A 15327-nucleotide genomic window follows, 5' to 3' on the forward strand; every position below is an offset into this window, starting at 1 on the left:
TTATGTTTCCACATTATCACATCTGCATGATGGTAATACAAATACGGGTAAATTTTCATTCGACTTTTGCTATATATTCTGTTCATATATATTAATGATTTCTTATGAGAGAAAGTATAAAATAACAAATACACATTTCAACTAAGTACTTACTTTTGTCTTCGTGGTGACAAAAAAATATTTGATTACATGCAAAAAAGTCACATTATATTTAATAGGAGTAAAGATAGAATATGTTTTATCGTAAAAATGAATAATGTCCTACGGACCCAGTTTTACAAAGAAAATACGTGTACGTTGGTGAAAAGGTGTTGAATTCTTCCATTCTATGGATTAAAATTTTTAGTTAAAAGGTATTAGCAGTCTCAAAAAGGTTTGTTGTGATGAATTTGACTATTATTTTCAAGGCAACTTCATTAATTTTCTCCAACATCGTTCCGGAGCGATTCTGCAATTTTCCGCTACATTACGGGTATAAGGGAGGCATTCTGACAGTTAGATTATTGAAACTAAGGAAAGTGAAGTGAAACTAATAGCATTATAAATGTCAATAATAAGGTGTGTCGATAGACCTATTTCGTAAATGTCCGATATGCAATGTCAACCCGTGCACGCACGGGTCAAACTCTAGTAAGGTAAATTAAACCAGATACCATTCTTACTAAGATGAAAATGAGCTACTTAAGCCCATCCATCACCCTGTGGGAATTTTGAATGAATAAATGAAAAGTCTGTTTTTGTGATATTAAATGTTTGATTAAGAACACTAACAGAGATATATTAAGTAATATGACTTAGTACATGTAAGTACAATACTAAAATAATATTGAAAGACAAATTTACACTGCAACTATGCAACATATTGCTTAGATGGTAACTCTATAACATACTACTAACTCTGTAATTGTACAACAGACTGCTGACACTCTTCAACCCAAATGACATGGAACTGAAATTATATTTCGAGTTCATCACTAGTAATTATCTAATACATACTACTAAGAAGCATACTAACCACATTTGAAAATGCAACCGGTAGTTCAGAAATATGCTGATAATTATACCCGCGCTACGAAAAGGAAAGAGATAAACATTTTTTTTCTTGTATGTCTGTCTGCTTTTGTTTTCCCTTGGACTTCGCCTCGCCATCTGTGAGATTGATCAACCCAATATATTTCCGTAGTGAGTCAGTAACTAACCTAATAAGTAATAGTATTGAACTGTCGGTTAACACTATGCGTCTGTATTTTGCTCCAAAATATTAATTTATTTTAATGAAACGATCATCATGATGCCATTTTTACACAATGACATCACTAGGGTGATTACCTTTTACATACTTTTTTTCTATGTACATGTATATTTAACATTAATTTTTGAGCTATCTATAGTCCTTTAATTTTTAGGACGATCAATGTATTATAGTGTATGTAGTCCTTAACTAAAGATATCAATTTATCATACTGATTCAGACTTTAACCTTGAATTCTTTCTCACATAACATAGTTTTTGATATATATTTGTTGAGTTGAAGACCCAAACACTGTTATATTTCTCAAGAAAACCGATTGTGTTTCATAGCTGTATGGAAATTGATAGAGTTGAAATTAACAGGAGGACACAACTCTAATCAGTTATTGATCGACCTAAAAGAAAAATAATGGACTGCATAAAGTAATAACACTGATTTTGGACGCCGCTAACCTTAAATCCTGCATGAATAAACGCGGGTTATGTCATTTATTCTGCAAAAACCCACATGTATCACCAAAGAAAGCATTTGATTGTTTAAGTGTATGCACTGAGTAACGAAAGGCAAAGTTTGCTATACTGTTTGGATGAAACACCTGAATTTATGATGGAATTTTAAGAGTAAATTGAGGATATGTGTGTTCACGGTGTGACCATTGGGGCAAGAACAGTAGGAACTACATATACAACATGCATCGTCAGCTACATCCCATGGACTTGCCCCACTCTAAACAACATAACGTCCTTTCAGATACTTTTACCCCCACGCTGTACCCAAAGTTAGTTACTTTAACCTGTACTAAAGTTGTCGCTCCTATAACAGTATGTTTTTTTCACCTGTTTTACTTTTTCAATTTTGTACAATATTGCAGCCAAAATTGTGGAAAAATTGACACTTCATGGTTTATAATTCTGCAAAACTCGCTTGTAGTGTCTCATTTAGCCTTCAAAAGGTAATTAATGCGATTTTATTTATTTTACAGCTGTACTTGGATTGTAGAGCTGTAATAAACAAAGATGAAAAAACAACACCAGGCTTGTTTAACATCAAGGTTAGTGAAACAACATCTAGGTTTTCCTCCAAATAAAACAAAGAAGTTGGGTGTATATCTATTACTGTAATGTTTTTACCATCAGAGGTACATACATGTAAATCAAGTGACTTAACAACTGTGTAACATTTCAATGACAGTTTACATAGCAACTGTGAAGAAATGTTTAAGTTTCTCAAAAGAACTTGTATTTCTTAGCAAAATTTTATTGTTGAATGATATAATTAATATTTTTTATGCAAATACCTACATGTAGCATACATTCAAAACTGATAATATTGTTACTTGCATAGCTAAACCCATTGTTAATACAATATCGTCATATAGCAAATTAACTTCACACTGAACTTAAAAGCGTAACTCTTGGATTCTCTGTATGGTAGCAGTTTGTATTTCATTGAATGGATATTGTCTGAGTGACTGCAGGAATGAGTACAGGGCAGCCTGGATGTTCCCTGTGATCTGTTGACAGATCCCTAGGATCTCCCAGGAGATATCTCTATATATATATCATTTACATACAGTCCCCGATCATCGTGGACTAGGACCTGTAGATCATCTAGTACTGTTTGTGCTCTCGTTTTGTCAACATGTCTAAAACATAAAAACTGTAGCATGTGTAACAGTACAACGTATGGGATATACAATGCAGGCAAACTGTTCTGTCTACCAGACTGTTGTTCCGGTAATAGTTCAACGATATAACATATTTCATTGTCAAGTATAATATCCATTGTTACATCTTTATAGACCAGGACTGTCCCCCTACAACCTCAGTATACTTCTCTCTGTCTACATTATCCCTATACATCAGATATGGCTGTGCTAACTTGACCTTTGTCGTCTCTGAAATAGATAAAGCTTCCCTATATCTGAGTGTCTTGTAATAATACATGGCAATGTACAACAGGTCAGAGACAAACCCAAACTTGGCTGCTAATTCTAGCATGTGACAGGATATTTAGTCTGCAATATACACCTGTTTATTGACACCTATGTTAGGGTACTTGTTGTGTAATGTAAAAGCAATGCATTGAAAGATGCTGGCTGTAAATGTCTTTACACTAACAACATGATACTTTGCCAGAGAAGAATCTATCAAATGTTCTATCGTATGTAGGATCTTCATACAGCGCTGAAGGTCTGACGTCTGTTGTGAATCATTACTAAATAGTTCATCAAACAACTCTGTATGAAACTCAGCCTCAGAAATCAGAGTGTGTTCATCAGTACACACCGTGAGTCTGGGATTATAGAGGACATCAGTGATAGAAGACCTGATGTAGGGACTGTGTAGCAGCAATGCTATACCCTTTTCATACAACCCATACAGCCTCCTGAAAAAAGTTGTTTGTGCGTTACCATGGATTTTGCTTAAAAACATGTTGTTCTCTGGTATGAAAAAATTTGGACAGATCCCCTCATACACCCATTTAATAAGAAGTTTAAAGCAGACCCAGAAACCGGCCAGGAGATTTTGTGGACACCAGTGAGGTGTGTTTTAATGAATAGTCCAGAAAACAGCTGTTTTGATGTGGTAGGAACACAGTAGTCTATCTTCATCTCTTAATCCATTGTTAATTATCTCTTTTCAGAACAATTTTAACAAACCATAAGTTAGGAATTGGGTGTGATTCATTGAGTATACAAGTTTTTATTCTGCCTGAGAGAAAGAAATTCTCCATTTGTTGTCTGCATGGTTTCCTAGTTTGTGTCCTATTGCTACAAAGTGACATCCATTTCTAACGATTTCAACGGCAACGTTGGGGGGGGGGGGCAAGAGTGACATCTGTCTATCCATGAGGAGGCAGAAGGGGGGGGGGGCAAAAATCACTGACAAAACAATGAGCATGATCGTATTCTAGTGGACAATTTGTTCCACTGCTACATGGTCCATGTACTCCACTCTCAGGATTAATTGAAGTACACATGTTCTCTCTGTGTTTAGAACTTGATAAAAAAACTCCATCATTCATTCTTTTACTAGATGACAACATTACCTGCTCAGCTCTTTTCAATGCTGACAAAACCGAATTATTAGCATGTTCGAATTGTAACGAAAGTAATGTAAATCCTGCTGGACTCTCAGAACTGTCACAAAGAATCAGTATCTGTCTTTGTATATTGTAATACTCAGACTAAGAGAAGTCCCAGATCACTCGGTGGTTAGTTAGCCAGAACATAGTGTCTAAGTCTGAATCAGGTAATCTGAATCCTTCTCTTGTGCTTCCACTCTGCATTGATCTCCTCACATTATTTTGATCATCCAACAGCTCCTTCATATCCACTATATCTCTCCTGGAGGCCACCTGTTGTGAGGTTCCTATTTTTTTGACACATCCCCACATACACCGAATCAGACATACTTTGGTCTGCCATACTGCTGTATGGGTCTGAGGTATGTGAATACATCAATATCTAGATAGATTTTTGTTGCAACCGACCACAGTAAAGAAACACAATTTAATATAAAAAAGAAAAAATAATTTATTTACATGTAATATGAAGTTGTATTGCAGTCTATTTTATAAAAAAAACTTTAAGGTGCTAAGAATAAAACATGGAATTCCAAGCTTTTCTTGTTTCATTTTCAAACATTGTGGAATTTAAATCCTTAAGTTATATATTTTATCAACGGTCCAAGATAGTAAGTTGAGAGAGCAATCTGACATATATTTCGGGGGCCTTGGCGAAAATCCAGGTTTTAGTAACTAAGATTTATGCCCAAAATTGTCCATTCTGTGAAAGAAAGAATTGATCGAAGCTTTTATGGCCTATATTAGTACTTTCTCTCGCTGAATTGACAGTTTGAGGCTAATATCCGACTTAAAACATTCATACCCTCTTTGTTTTAAGAATGAACAGTATCAGGTAAACCTATTGACAATGCATAGAATGTTCTGTTGTTCATTTAATCAACAGTTTCAGTTATGTACATGAGGTTTATTTACTAATTTAAAAAAATGCTGTCTTTGGTGATTCATGCGGGATGTGAAGGTTGTGATATTGCAATGATCGCTACCTTCATAACCCACATGGATCATCAGAGAAAGCATTTCATGGTTAACTTGATAACATTTTTCTTTTAATATATTAATGAATCGTAAAACGTATGTAAAAATAACTAAATTATTGTTAATATACATCAGTATGTTAGATAGAAGAAACAACCAAATCGTCTTATATGGGAATACGGGTTTGACATCATCACGAGTATTTCATGCAGTCCGTGATTTTTCTTGGCTGATGAAGGTTTCGACCAAATGATAAACGGGGCATGTAGATTTCAGTCCTGTCAGTCTCTATAGAGGAAATGAATAACAATCAAATTCTATAAGAAATCGAGAGAGAATTATAATTGGTGGATATAGATACAAAGCTGTTCTGTGATATTTTAACATACAATCTTCTACTAATTAAGCAACACCATCTCATTCTCCATTGGGGAGAGCATTTCTTATTCAACAATATTTAAGGAAGTAAAAAAGGTACTGTATATGCACTCGCTGTTCTAAGAGGTATTCCTGATATGGAGATAATGCTGTGCCAGATTTTGATATGACTTACAAAATCATTTGATGAAATAATTAAAGACAACAAAAACTAAGAATACATGTATATTGACATGTACATTAACCAGCTTAGATGCAGAAACTGTTCCAGGGGTTTAATTTTAGTTTTAAATCATGTTTTTTTTTTTTTTTTTATTAATGTATGATATTTTTTTCTTTTTATTCTTTATATAAACAGTTTATAATTTGTTGAGCTGGTGACAACAGTTGGAAACAGTTGGACAAATCATTTGTTTATGTTTGCACGTTGCAGAGCGCATTCTTTTCACCCTCTTGCTGAAAGCCACGTCAAAATATATAAAATCAATGCACATGCACTGTTTTGAATGAAAGGCTGTGTTTGCTTTATTATTATAAAGATTATAATTTGTAAGTATATTCATATCAGTAACGGGAAAATCGTTATTTCGTGGAATTTGCGCAAAATGAGATGTAGTGCCTCTTTTCATAAGTTCACATTGTTTGAGCACAAAAGCTCGTAATGTTTGAGAATACATAAATTTGGTCTCAAAAAATAAAATTGTGGTATATACATTCATTTTTCAACATAGTGCAACACAAAACTTAGTGAAATTCATCTCCAGCATATTTTTTTGTACATGAATTACAAAATAATTCTCAATTTCCCTTTTCTTAAGAATTGTCGATTGCTTGGAATTACTCTGAGTTTCTTGATATAAAACAAAGAGTTTCTCTTTTACAACGTTACTAGGACGCCCGTCAGTATTGCATGCATCATTCTACTGTTGTTGTAAGAAGTATATGCAAAGTGTATTTTGCATATTGTTGCAATCGAACATGTTTAAGAACTTGCAACAAAAACAAAGATATAATATCATCATGATAGTTAGAAATGTTGAGGAGATACAACATGTATATACATGTAAAGCAAGGACGTGTTCCTTAAGTGCAAAAGATATTATTGTACTATTTGTTTATTTATTTATTGAAACCGATAAACAAATTGAATTTGTTAATATTTAGTTAAACGCCTGTTAGCGTAATGATAATAAAAGTTAAACAGATTAAATCAAAATAGAAATTTATATAATTGATATAAACAGAAATAGGACAGAAGCTGTGTTTTAGTGATCGGCTTTAGCCGATCACAGTTATGTCCATATGAGGCATCCGGTAAATTTTACTATTTGCGCGCGCATTGCGCCTTGCACTACTTTATTTACTATACAATTATAACTTCATTTAAATATTTAATCCTACGTTTATTATTAAAAACGTTACTCTTATCCGTTTGCCTTGAAAATAAAAAAAATTATACAATTACATACATAATGAATCATATCACGTTTTTCTTTACATATGCTTATCGGAAGTATAATTCGCCTACCAAAGGTGAAGCTTATTCATACCTTGCTATTTCGGAAATCAAAAAACGGTGTTATATTTAGTTTATTGCATGTAGCGTAATGCTGTCGTATTACAATTACAGAGCTGACCAATTATATTACATGCCGATCATTCCTTTAAAAGGAGTACATATGTACTTGATTATGTGTGTTAACTCCGTGTGAACCCTGTGTTACAACGCATTTTTAAAAAATACGCACTTTGAAAAAAAAAACATTTTTAAATTTTTTGACCAGTCCAAAGCACTTTGAAAAAAAAATGGTTTGCCTTTTCCTTTTTTTTTGTATGCAGCAAATTCACTTCTTATCTGGTACAATTTGGTTATGCCAGAAGCGGAAACGATTGATATGCATTGATTTCTGATATCAATGCATAACATGGCCTCAATTTCATGAGCTTATAAAACATACATGGTGTGAAAAAAGATACGTTAGTTATGTTTATCAAAAACAATATGATCTTTTAGAGCCAGTGCAAAAAAAACCCCCGATCATAATGCCTTTTTTCAGTTTATTATAATTTGATATTCTTTAATGTAACTTTTTAGATAAGGCAGTGAGTTATTTGATTAGAATTTAAAAAAAAAGGTTTATGTTGAAACACTTTCAGATTTAAGAAATCATTGTTTGGCCAGCTCGTTTTTTTTTAAATATCACTGTACTTAAGTAACAAGAAAGTGTATTTCTTTTTCCGTTTTTTCCGTTTACTCCAAGTTGCTGAATATCATGTTTTGGAAGGAAAGATGAGGGATAGGTGACCTTCTTCCTGTAATCAATTCAATGGTGAACTGCAGTTTGACCTGAATCATAGGTTAACCCCTACCCACACCCCCGTTCTCTAAGACGGTAAATGGGAATCGTAAGTGTTTACATATCATCACACAACAGTATAGAAATCCAATTCCAGAATTTGTGATTTATACATATTTTTTCGAAGTGTGTTAAGTGTCTCGATAATAAAAAAATGTTGATAAACCTTTTTAATGCACTTTGATAATTTTATTTTTTAAAATGAGTAATTTTTATTCAAAATGCGTTGCAACAACTCTGTATCACGCTTGAAACTCGTCATCTTTTCATAAAAAAATTATACTGGAAAAATCTTTGAGGAATTTTTTTGCTTAAGTTTTATTCATCTTCAATTATAAAGTTTGAATAAACTTTCTTCAGACTTTCCACCGATGATTTTTAAGTACCATAAAAAGATTCTATGTGCCATATATTTGAACCCTGAAAAGAGGTTTTTAAAAAATCTTTAACTTCTTTAAAACAATACAAAGAATGTAATTGAAAACGTATATGAGACTAATGCTTTTGAAACACTTTATAAAACATAATATTCAAACGTAAAGATGAAACTGGATTATCTCTTAAATTCTATATTTATTTAACAGTCTTATTTAAAAAAAAACATGCATTCTTTAAAAATTCACATAATAGCGCAAACCAAAGCAAACATGCAACTTGTTTTTATTTTTACAAATCAAAAACGGAAAGAACGCCTTTTTTTCAAAATTGTCATCATATTACAAAATGGATTATCCCCCTATCATCATTTTAAAATGGTCGCATTTTTCCGTAGATGGTACATTGTATATGACCTGGTAGGGTCTGTACCACTTTAACAGAACAATATCATCTCAAAGAATTATTCAAAAGCACGTAAACTCTGTACAAATCTTTTTTTTTTAGCTTGCATTAGAAAATATATTCTGTTCTTATATTGTGATATTGTAAATCACTTTCAATGCCTGCACGGGCATGACGTAACAATTACGGGGGGATATCACGAAGTGTTCCGAACAGTTCCGACAATTTACCTGTAGTTTTAAATATTTTGACAAGAATTTGTATTTGTTTGTTTTTTTTTTTATTATGCATATTTAATGGATAAAGCCACGCATTATCCAGGCACGTTAAAATCTAACACGGTCCTACCCTCATTTACCTTCCCGATCGTTTTAATCCGGATGCTTACATTATTTTACGTGATATTTATTGAGTATGACGTGCCTAAAACTCAACCTAAGCTGCCTTGTGGTTCTAGGTAAGATGCTATGTCTGTTTGTATCTATTGCAATTTTTTCACACTGTAAAGAAATTTTATGGTTGACAGTTTCATAAAGCATTCATTCATCATCGAGACAATGTCCAGCAACTTGTCATACCTTATATACAAAGTTTGGTTAAATTTAGTTAAAAGTGTATTGATTAGATTACGTAACATTCATCATTTAATGCAAAACAGTTAATTTTCTTTTGAAAAGAAATGATTTTATATACCTATCTTAATGATTTAAATTTCACAATGTTAACTTTTTTTCCTAAATTGTATATATCTATTGAATCTATAAATTTTTGTAAAGAGAAAGTGAACGTAGGATTTCGTGGAATCATTCAACGCCCATATAAGCGTTAATTCCCAAAAACGCATAAAATCAAAAAAAAAAAAAAAAAAAAAACAAGCTACAGTGTACGTCACGCCCCAGCAGAGAACAATTAACTTATTTACCAGTAACACTCTGCATTATCGGGATTTAAATGCATAACACGTCAGCTTTGTAGATGTTAACAGGTATTGTGCAGGTAATCAATATGGAATGATGTCAAATAGATACGCTTTAATTCAGAAGTAACGGTTTTTCGTTTTGATAAATCAAAAATAAACACGTATAGATGTTCTAGTAAAATAGTCGTATTGAATCAAAATATAATTAACTATTCGATTAGATTTATTGGTTTCTTCACCCTACAACTATAGTCCTACCGGACAATTTTTTTGTTTTATAGATTTTTTAAATGGCTGAAGGTTTCTTATTTACATTTTTTCATTTAATTGGACAGTGTAAATCGGAGAAATTCCATAACGTTCCATAACGACCATCCAGATCATTGGTTTGTATGGGAAACTATTTGATACTGTAATTACCAATAAATCGACCAAACAGCTTTACATCAGTTATACAGCTTCTTGGATTTTTTTTTCAAATTAATATTATACAAGATAAAAGTACGTTAAAATTGTATTATATACCGTAACCGCAGTTTTTGATTATAAAGTAATTTTTGTTGTAAAGTAACGTCTATCTAGTCCCCAGACTCTAAAGATACATTTGACCCGAACTTCTCCCTTCGCTTTATACAAAGGGAAAAAAATATCAGAATATCAGAATAATGACGTCTATATTACTCATGACAATTTTTCACAAAGTTTGAATTCTATTTTTGCATCTTTTTGAATCGGTGCGGTCAGTGTTTAACAAACTTTTTAATTCTTGTCTAGGTGAAACTAAATCCGTTTGGTACTGGTGACATTATTTTCACTGATAGAATTAATATGCATGTTTTAATTTCTTAAGTATTATAAATTCTCTAACTGTTGATTTTTTTTTTCATATATCATGCATTGAACAAATTATTTCAAAATGGTTGTGTTTTTGTAGGTGTTCCAACATTAGTTTTATGTGGAGAGTGTTGTAGATCCCATTATGACCTCCTTTCTTACAACGAAGAAAAGTGGTGTAGCAACTATTGTTGCTTTCAGCTAGGAAAATATGACTGTTGCAACAACTATCGATTACGAGCTCCTTCGATTTGCGATTTGGTTTCAAATATTTTGACAAGAATTTGTATTTGTATTTGTTTTTTTGTTTTTTTAGTTATGCATATTTAATGAATAAAGCCACGCATTATCCAGGCACGTTAAAATCTAACACGGTCCTACCCTCATTTACCTTCCCGATCGATTTAATCCGGGTGCTAACATTATTTTACGTGATATTTATTGAGTATGACGTGCCTAAAACTCTACCTTAGCTGCCTTCTGGTTCTAGGTAAGATGCTATGTTTGTTTGTATCTATTGCAATTTTTTCACACTGTAAAGAAATTTTATGGTGGACAGTTTCATCAAGCATTCATTCATCATCGAGACAATTTCCAGCAACTTGTCACACCTTATATACAATGTTTGGTTGAATTTAGTTAAAAGTATATTGATTAGATTACGTAACATTCATCATTAAATGCAAAACAGTTAATTTTCTTTTTTTTGAATTTAGTTAAAAGTATATTGATTAGATTACGTAACATTCATCATTAAATGCAAAACAGTTAATTTTCTTTTGAAAAAAAATGATTCTATATACCTATTTTAATGATTTAAATTTCACAATGTTGACTTTTTTTCCTAAATTGTATATATCTATTGAATCTATAAATTTTTGTAAAGAGAAAGTGAACGTAGGATTTCGTGGAATCATTCAGCGCCCATATAAGCGTCAATTCCCAAAAACGCATAAAATCGAAAGAAAAAAAACAAGCTACAGTGTACGTCACGCCCTAGCAGAGAACAATTAACAATGCATAACACGTCAGCTTTGTAGATGTTAACAGGTATTGTGCAGGTAATCAATATGGAATGATGTCAAATAGATACGCTTTAATGCAGAAGAAGAAACGGTTTTTAGTTTTGATAAATCAAAAATAAACACGTATAGATGTTCTAGTAAAATAGTCGTATTGAATCAAAATTTAATTAACTATTCGATTAGATTTTTTGTTTTCTTCACCCTACAACTATAGTCCTGCCGGACAAGTCATTACTGGTGATGTTAATTTAGTTAACAACGAAGACCTAACATCACTTAGTATGAAAAGACCAAAATTTAGGGAGCCTAGATCCCTCATATGACGTCGTAATTTTATATATATCATGAATTCTGTTGAAGATTACGCCAACTGATGGGTAAAATCTGAAAAAGAAGACATTGACACCTTGTCAGAGTGGGTTAAAAGCATCACATGTAAATTAAAATCTCGTATTAAACGACTGAGAGGTCAAATAAATCTATCATCTATCCTTCTGTTTTCAATAAAGCAGAAGTGAGAAAAGAACTAGATAGATTGCAAGATCTGTATGTACTGATCCCTGCTGATTAGGCAAGTAACTACGTTGTCTTTGTTTGTAAGGCACATTTTAATATTTGCATTTCAAAGAAATAGCATGGTAATACTACTACCTGTAGGTGGAAAAAAATAAATAACTCGCTGGGGCCTTCAACTCAACATTCATGTATATCGACGACGTATTATCAATTAACAATTGTTATTTTAATTCTTACGTCGACTCGATATATCCCAGTTAACTTCAAATAAAAGATACCACAGAGTCTGTGTCATCTGTTTCATACTGATGGTAACCTAACAACAAAACTTTTTGATAAACGCGATGACTTCAATTTTTTTTTGGTCAAATTTCTTTACGTACGTAGCAATATCCCTTCATCACCTGCATGTAGTGTTTTTTTTGTCTCTCACTTAATTCGATACGCAAGGGCATGCTCTTTGTATGAACAGTTTATACGGCGAGGCAAGCTACTGACAAACAAGTTGATAAAACAGGACTATCAACAGTCTATTTGAAGTCATCTTTTCGTAACTTCTATGGTCGTTACAACGACCAAATCAGGAAATACAATTTTCAACTGGGTCGTACGCTGACTGACGTTTATCATACTAATTGTTAGACCATATTTATTCACCTAATTGATTACAGAATTTTCAGGGTGTTTTTTTCGATAGCGACAAAGAGCACACGGTTGGTGTGACCAGTCAGCAGAGGATGCTTATTCCTTCTAGGCACCTGATCCTGCCTCTGAGCTTTTTCAGTGGTCTGTGATTGCTCTGCTCTTGACTATTGATTGAATACCGAATTGTCCACGAATTTTACTCCGTTTTTCTCGAATATGATACATGTATATTCATCAAATAACGACATTTTTCCGATAATGACATTTTTACCAATATGACATTGGGCGCACGGCGGGTGTGACTGGTCAGCAGAGGATGCTTACTCCTCCTGGGCACCTGATCCTACCTCTATCTTTATGGAGGTCCGTGTTGCTCTGCTTTGAATTTGTATGTTGTTTTATAGATTTTTTAAATGGTTGAAAGTTTCTTATTGGCATTTTTTTCATTTAATTGGACAGTGTAAATCGGAGAAATTCCATAACGTTGTAAGATCATTGGTTTGAATGGGAAATTATTTGATACTGTAATTACCAATTAATCGACCAAGCAGCTTGAAAACAGTTAATGTTACACAGCTTTTTGGATTTTTTTTCCAAATAAATATTAAACAAGATAAAAATCCGTTAAGTTTGTATTATATACCGTAACCGCAGTTTTTGATTATAACGTAATTTTTGTTGTAAATGTACTCTGTAAATTGTCAAAACCATTTGTAACGTCTATCTAGTCCCCAGACTCTATAGATACAGTTGACCTGAACTTCTCCCTTCGCTTTATACAAAGGGGAAAAAAATATCAGAATATTAGAATAATGACGTCTATATTACTCAAGACAACTTTTCACAAAGTTTGAATTATATTTTTGCATCTTTTTGAGTCGGGGCGGTCAGTGTTTAACAAACTTTTTAATTCTTGTCTAGGTGAAACTAAATCCGTTTGGTACTTGTGCCATTATTTTCACTGATAGAATTAATATACATGTTTTCATTTTTGAAGTATTATAATTCTCTAACTGTTGATTTTTTTTTTCATATATCATGCATTGAACAAATTATTTCAAATTGTTTGTGTTTTTGTAGGTGTTCCAACATTAGTTTTATGTGGAGAGTGTTGTAGAGCCCATTTTAGCCTCCTTTCTTACAACAAAGAAAAGTGGTGTAGCAACTATTGTTGCTTTCAGCTAGGAAAATATGACTGTTGCGACAGCTTTCTATTACAAGCTCCTTCGATTCAGAGAAGAGACTTCTGTGCAGCTTTTTTTACTAGCAATGCGTAAGTAAATTCATAAAGTCATCGAGGGACAAAATGTTTAAATTCATTTTACTTGTGCTATGCTATTCTCCACGAATATGTTGATAAAACTTATAAAGTAAACATACGTTGAGTTAAAAAAATATCGTATTAGTTTTATATATCTAATGTTTAGCAACTTTAATATATCATTAATTTCGACGATTTTTTAAGTTGTGAACGAAAAATACCAAATAAGTATATGTACATGTTCTATTGGTATCTTTTTATTTTATAGTTGGGTGCCTGTGTTAATCAGCATTGGAGGACTGATCCTGTTCATTGGACTGTGTGTCTGTATCTGTAGACGGTGCTGTGGCAGCAGTCGGTCCACAGGCGGGGTGCTGCACGGAGCCAATCCAGGTGAGCGATACATAAATCAGGGCGTGTTTGCATGATTCACTAGAAATACGACAATTTTCATTGGTCGTAGTTTAAAAATGTTTTCATGGATTTATATGTAAAGTGCGAAATAAAATGATAGAAATAACCTACATGGATAATCCGTTTGAAAAAACAAAGCTTATTGGAAATGTCTTTTCAAAAATAGTTTTATATAATCAATTGAAATAGGTATGATGAAACCGCAGACACTTTAAAAGTATTCCTGGAAAGACACTAAACTTTAATTTGTCGGTGACAAAACTACATTTTCTTGCCTAACTTCAAATGTAGCAGAGTTCATTTTGCCACAGAATAGGATAATTATACAACATTACCCTGATACATATATCAAGCTTGCATGCTATCGTATTTACATGTCCCTTCAACCTTATTCTATTTTGAATTTAACTCTTTGAGAAAAAAAAATCACAAGTCAATACGGGGTTTTTGAATTTTGGTAGGTGTCACAGTAGTAAATTCCAGCACCATGATGCAGCAAACCGGGTATCCAAGCAACTCTATGCAACAACAGCCCGGATATCCTATGCACCAGCACCCCAGTTATCCGGCCTAGATAGTAACTTCATTCTATATTTCAGAGTACTCAACCATGGATGACATTAGACAATTAAAACTTTGTATAACATGCAGTTATTCATTGAACTTTTGTTTAACTGATGATTATTTGTAATTGAGTTAATTTTTTAATTTGTTATTAATGTTGATCTTTTTATTCATCAAACTAATACTATTTAAACTGTTTATTTGTGGTCTAAATTAAAATATTAAATTTTTATCTACTAATCTTTTTATTCTGAAGAAAGTTATTGATTACGGTTAAAATGCAGAGCAGCGAGAATTAGAGAGCGGCCGTATGTAAA

At 32.7% G+C, this 15327-nt stretch overlaps 1 protein-coding gene across 11 annotated transcripts; it reads left to right on the forward strand.

Moving 5' to 3' along the window:
* The first annotated feature begins 2287 nt into the window (after nt 1-2287).
* LOC105344290 (uncharacterized) lies at nt 2288-15242 on the forward strand. Of its 11 annotated transcripts, none has more exons than XR_004601131.2 (5): nt 9143-9289; nt 10087-10137; nt 13852-14044; nt 14301-14425; nt 14908-15242. XR_004601131.2 is itself a non-coding variant. In XM_066088056.1 (5 exons), exons 2-5 carry the CDS (start codon nt 11626-11628, stop codon nt 15018-15020), a joined length of 441 nt encoding a protein of 146 aa, XP_065944128.1. In that variant the 5' UTR covers nt 10918-11075; nt 11472-11625; the 3' UTR covers nt 15021-15242. The 11 variants fall into 11 exon arrangements, 4 of the variants coding, with proteins under 4 accessions (XP_034322904.2, XP_034322903.2, XP_065944128.1 ...); XR_010714806.1 differs by having other exon boundaries at nt 9275-9289; nt 10033-10137; XR_010714805.1 differs by lacking the exon at nt 9143-9289 and adding an exon at nt 9814-9828 and having other exon boundaries at nt 10033-10137.
* The last annotated feature ends 85 nt before the right edge of the window (nt 15243-15327 follow it).

This window comes from Magallana gigas, chromosome 6 (assembly GCF_963853765.1).
Source record: "Magallana gigas chromosome 6, xbMagGiga1.1, whole genome shotgun sequence".
Classification (NCBI taxonomy): Eukaryota; Metazoa; Mollusca; class Bivalvia; order Ostreida; family Ostreidae; genus Magallana; species Magallana gigas.

Coding starts and splice junctions, on each gene's coding strand:
- LOC105344290 (XM_034467013.2), top strand. CDS start 9,247: ATGACGTGCCTAAAACTCAACCTAAGCTGCCTTGTGGTTCTAG. Junction 9,290..13,851: donor AAGCTGCCTTGTGGTTCTAG/GTAAGATGCTAT, acceptor GTGTTTTTGTAG/GTGTTCCAACATTAGTTTTA. Junction 14,045..14,300: donor GCTTTTTTTACTAGCAATGC/GTAAGTAAATTC, acceptor TTTATTTTATAG/TTGGGTGCCTGTGTTAATCA.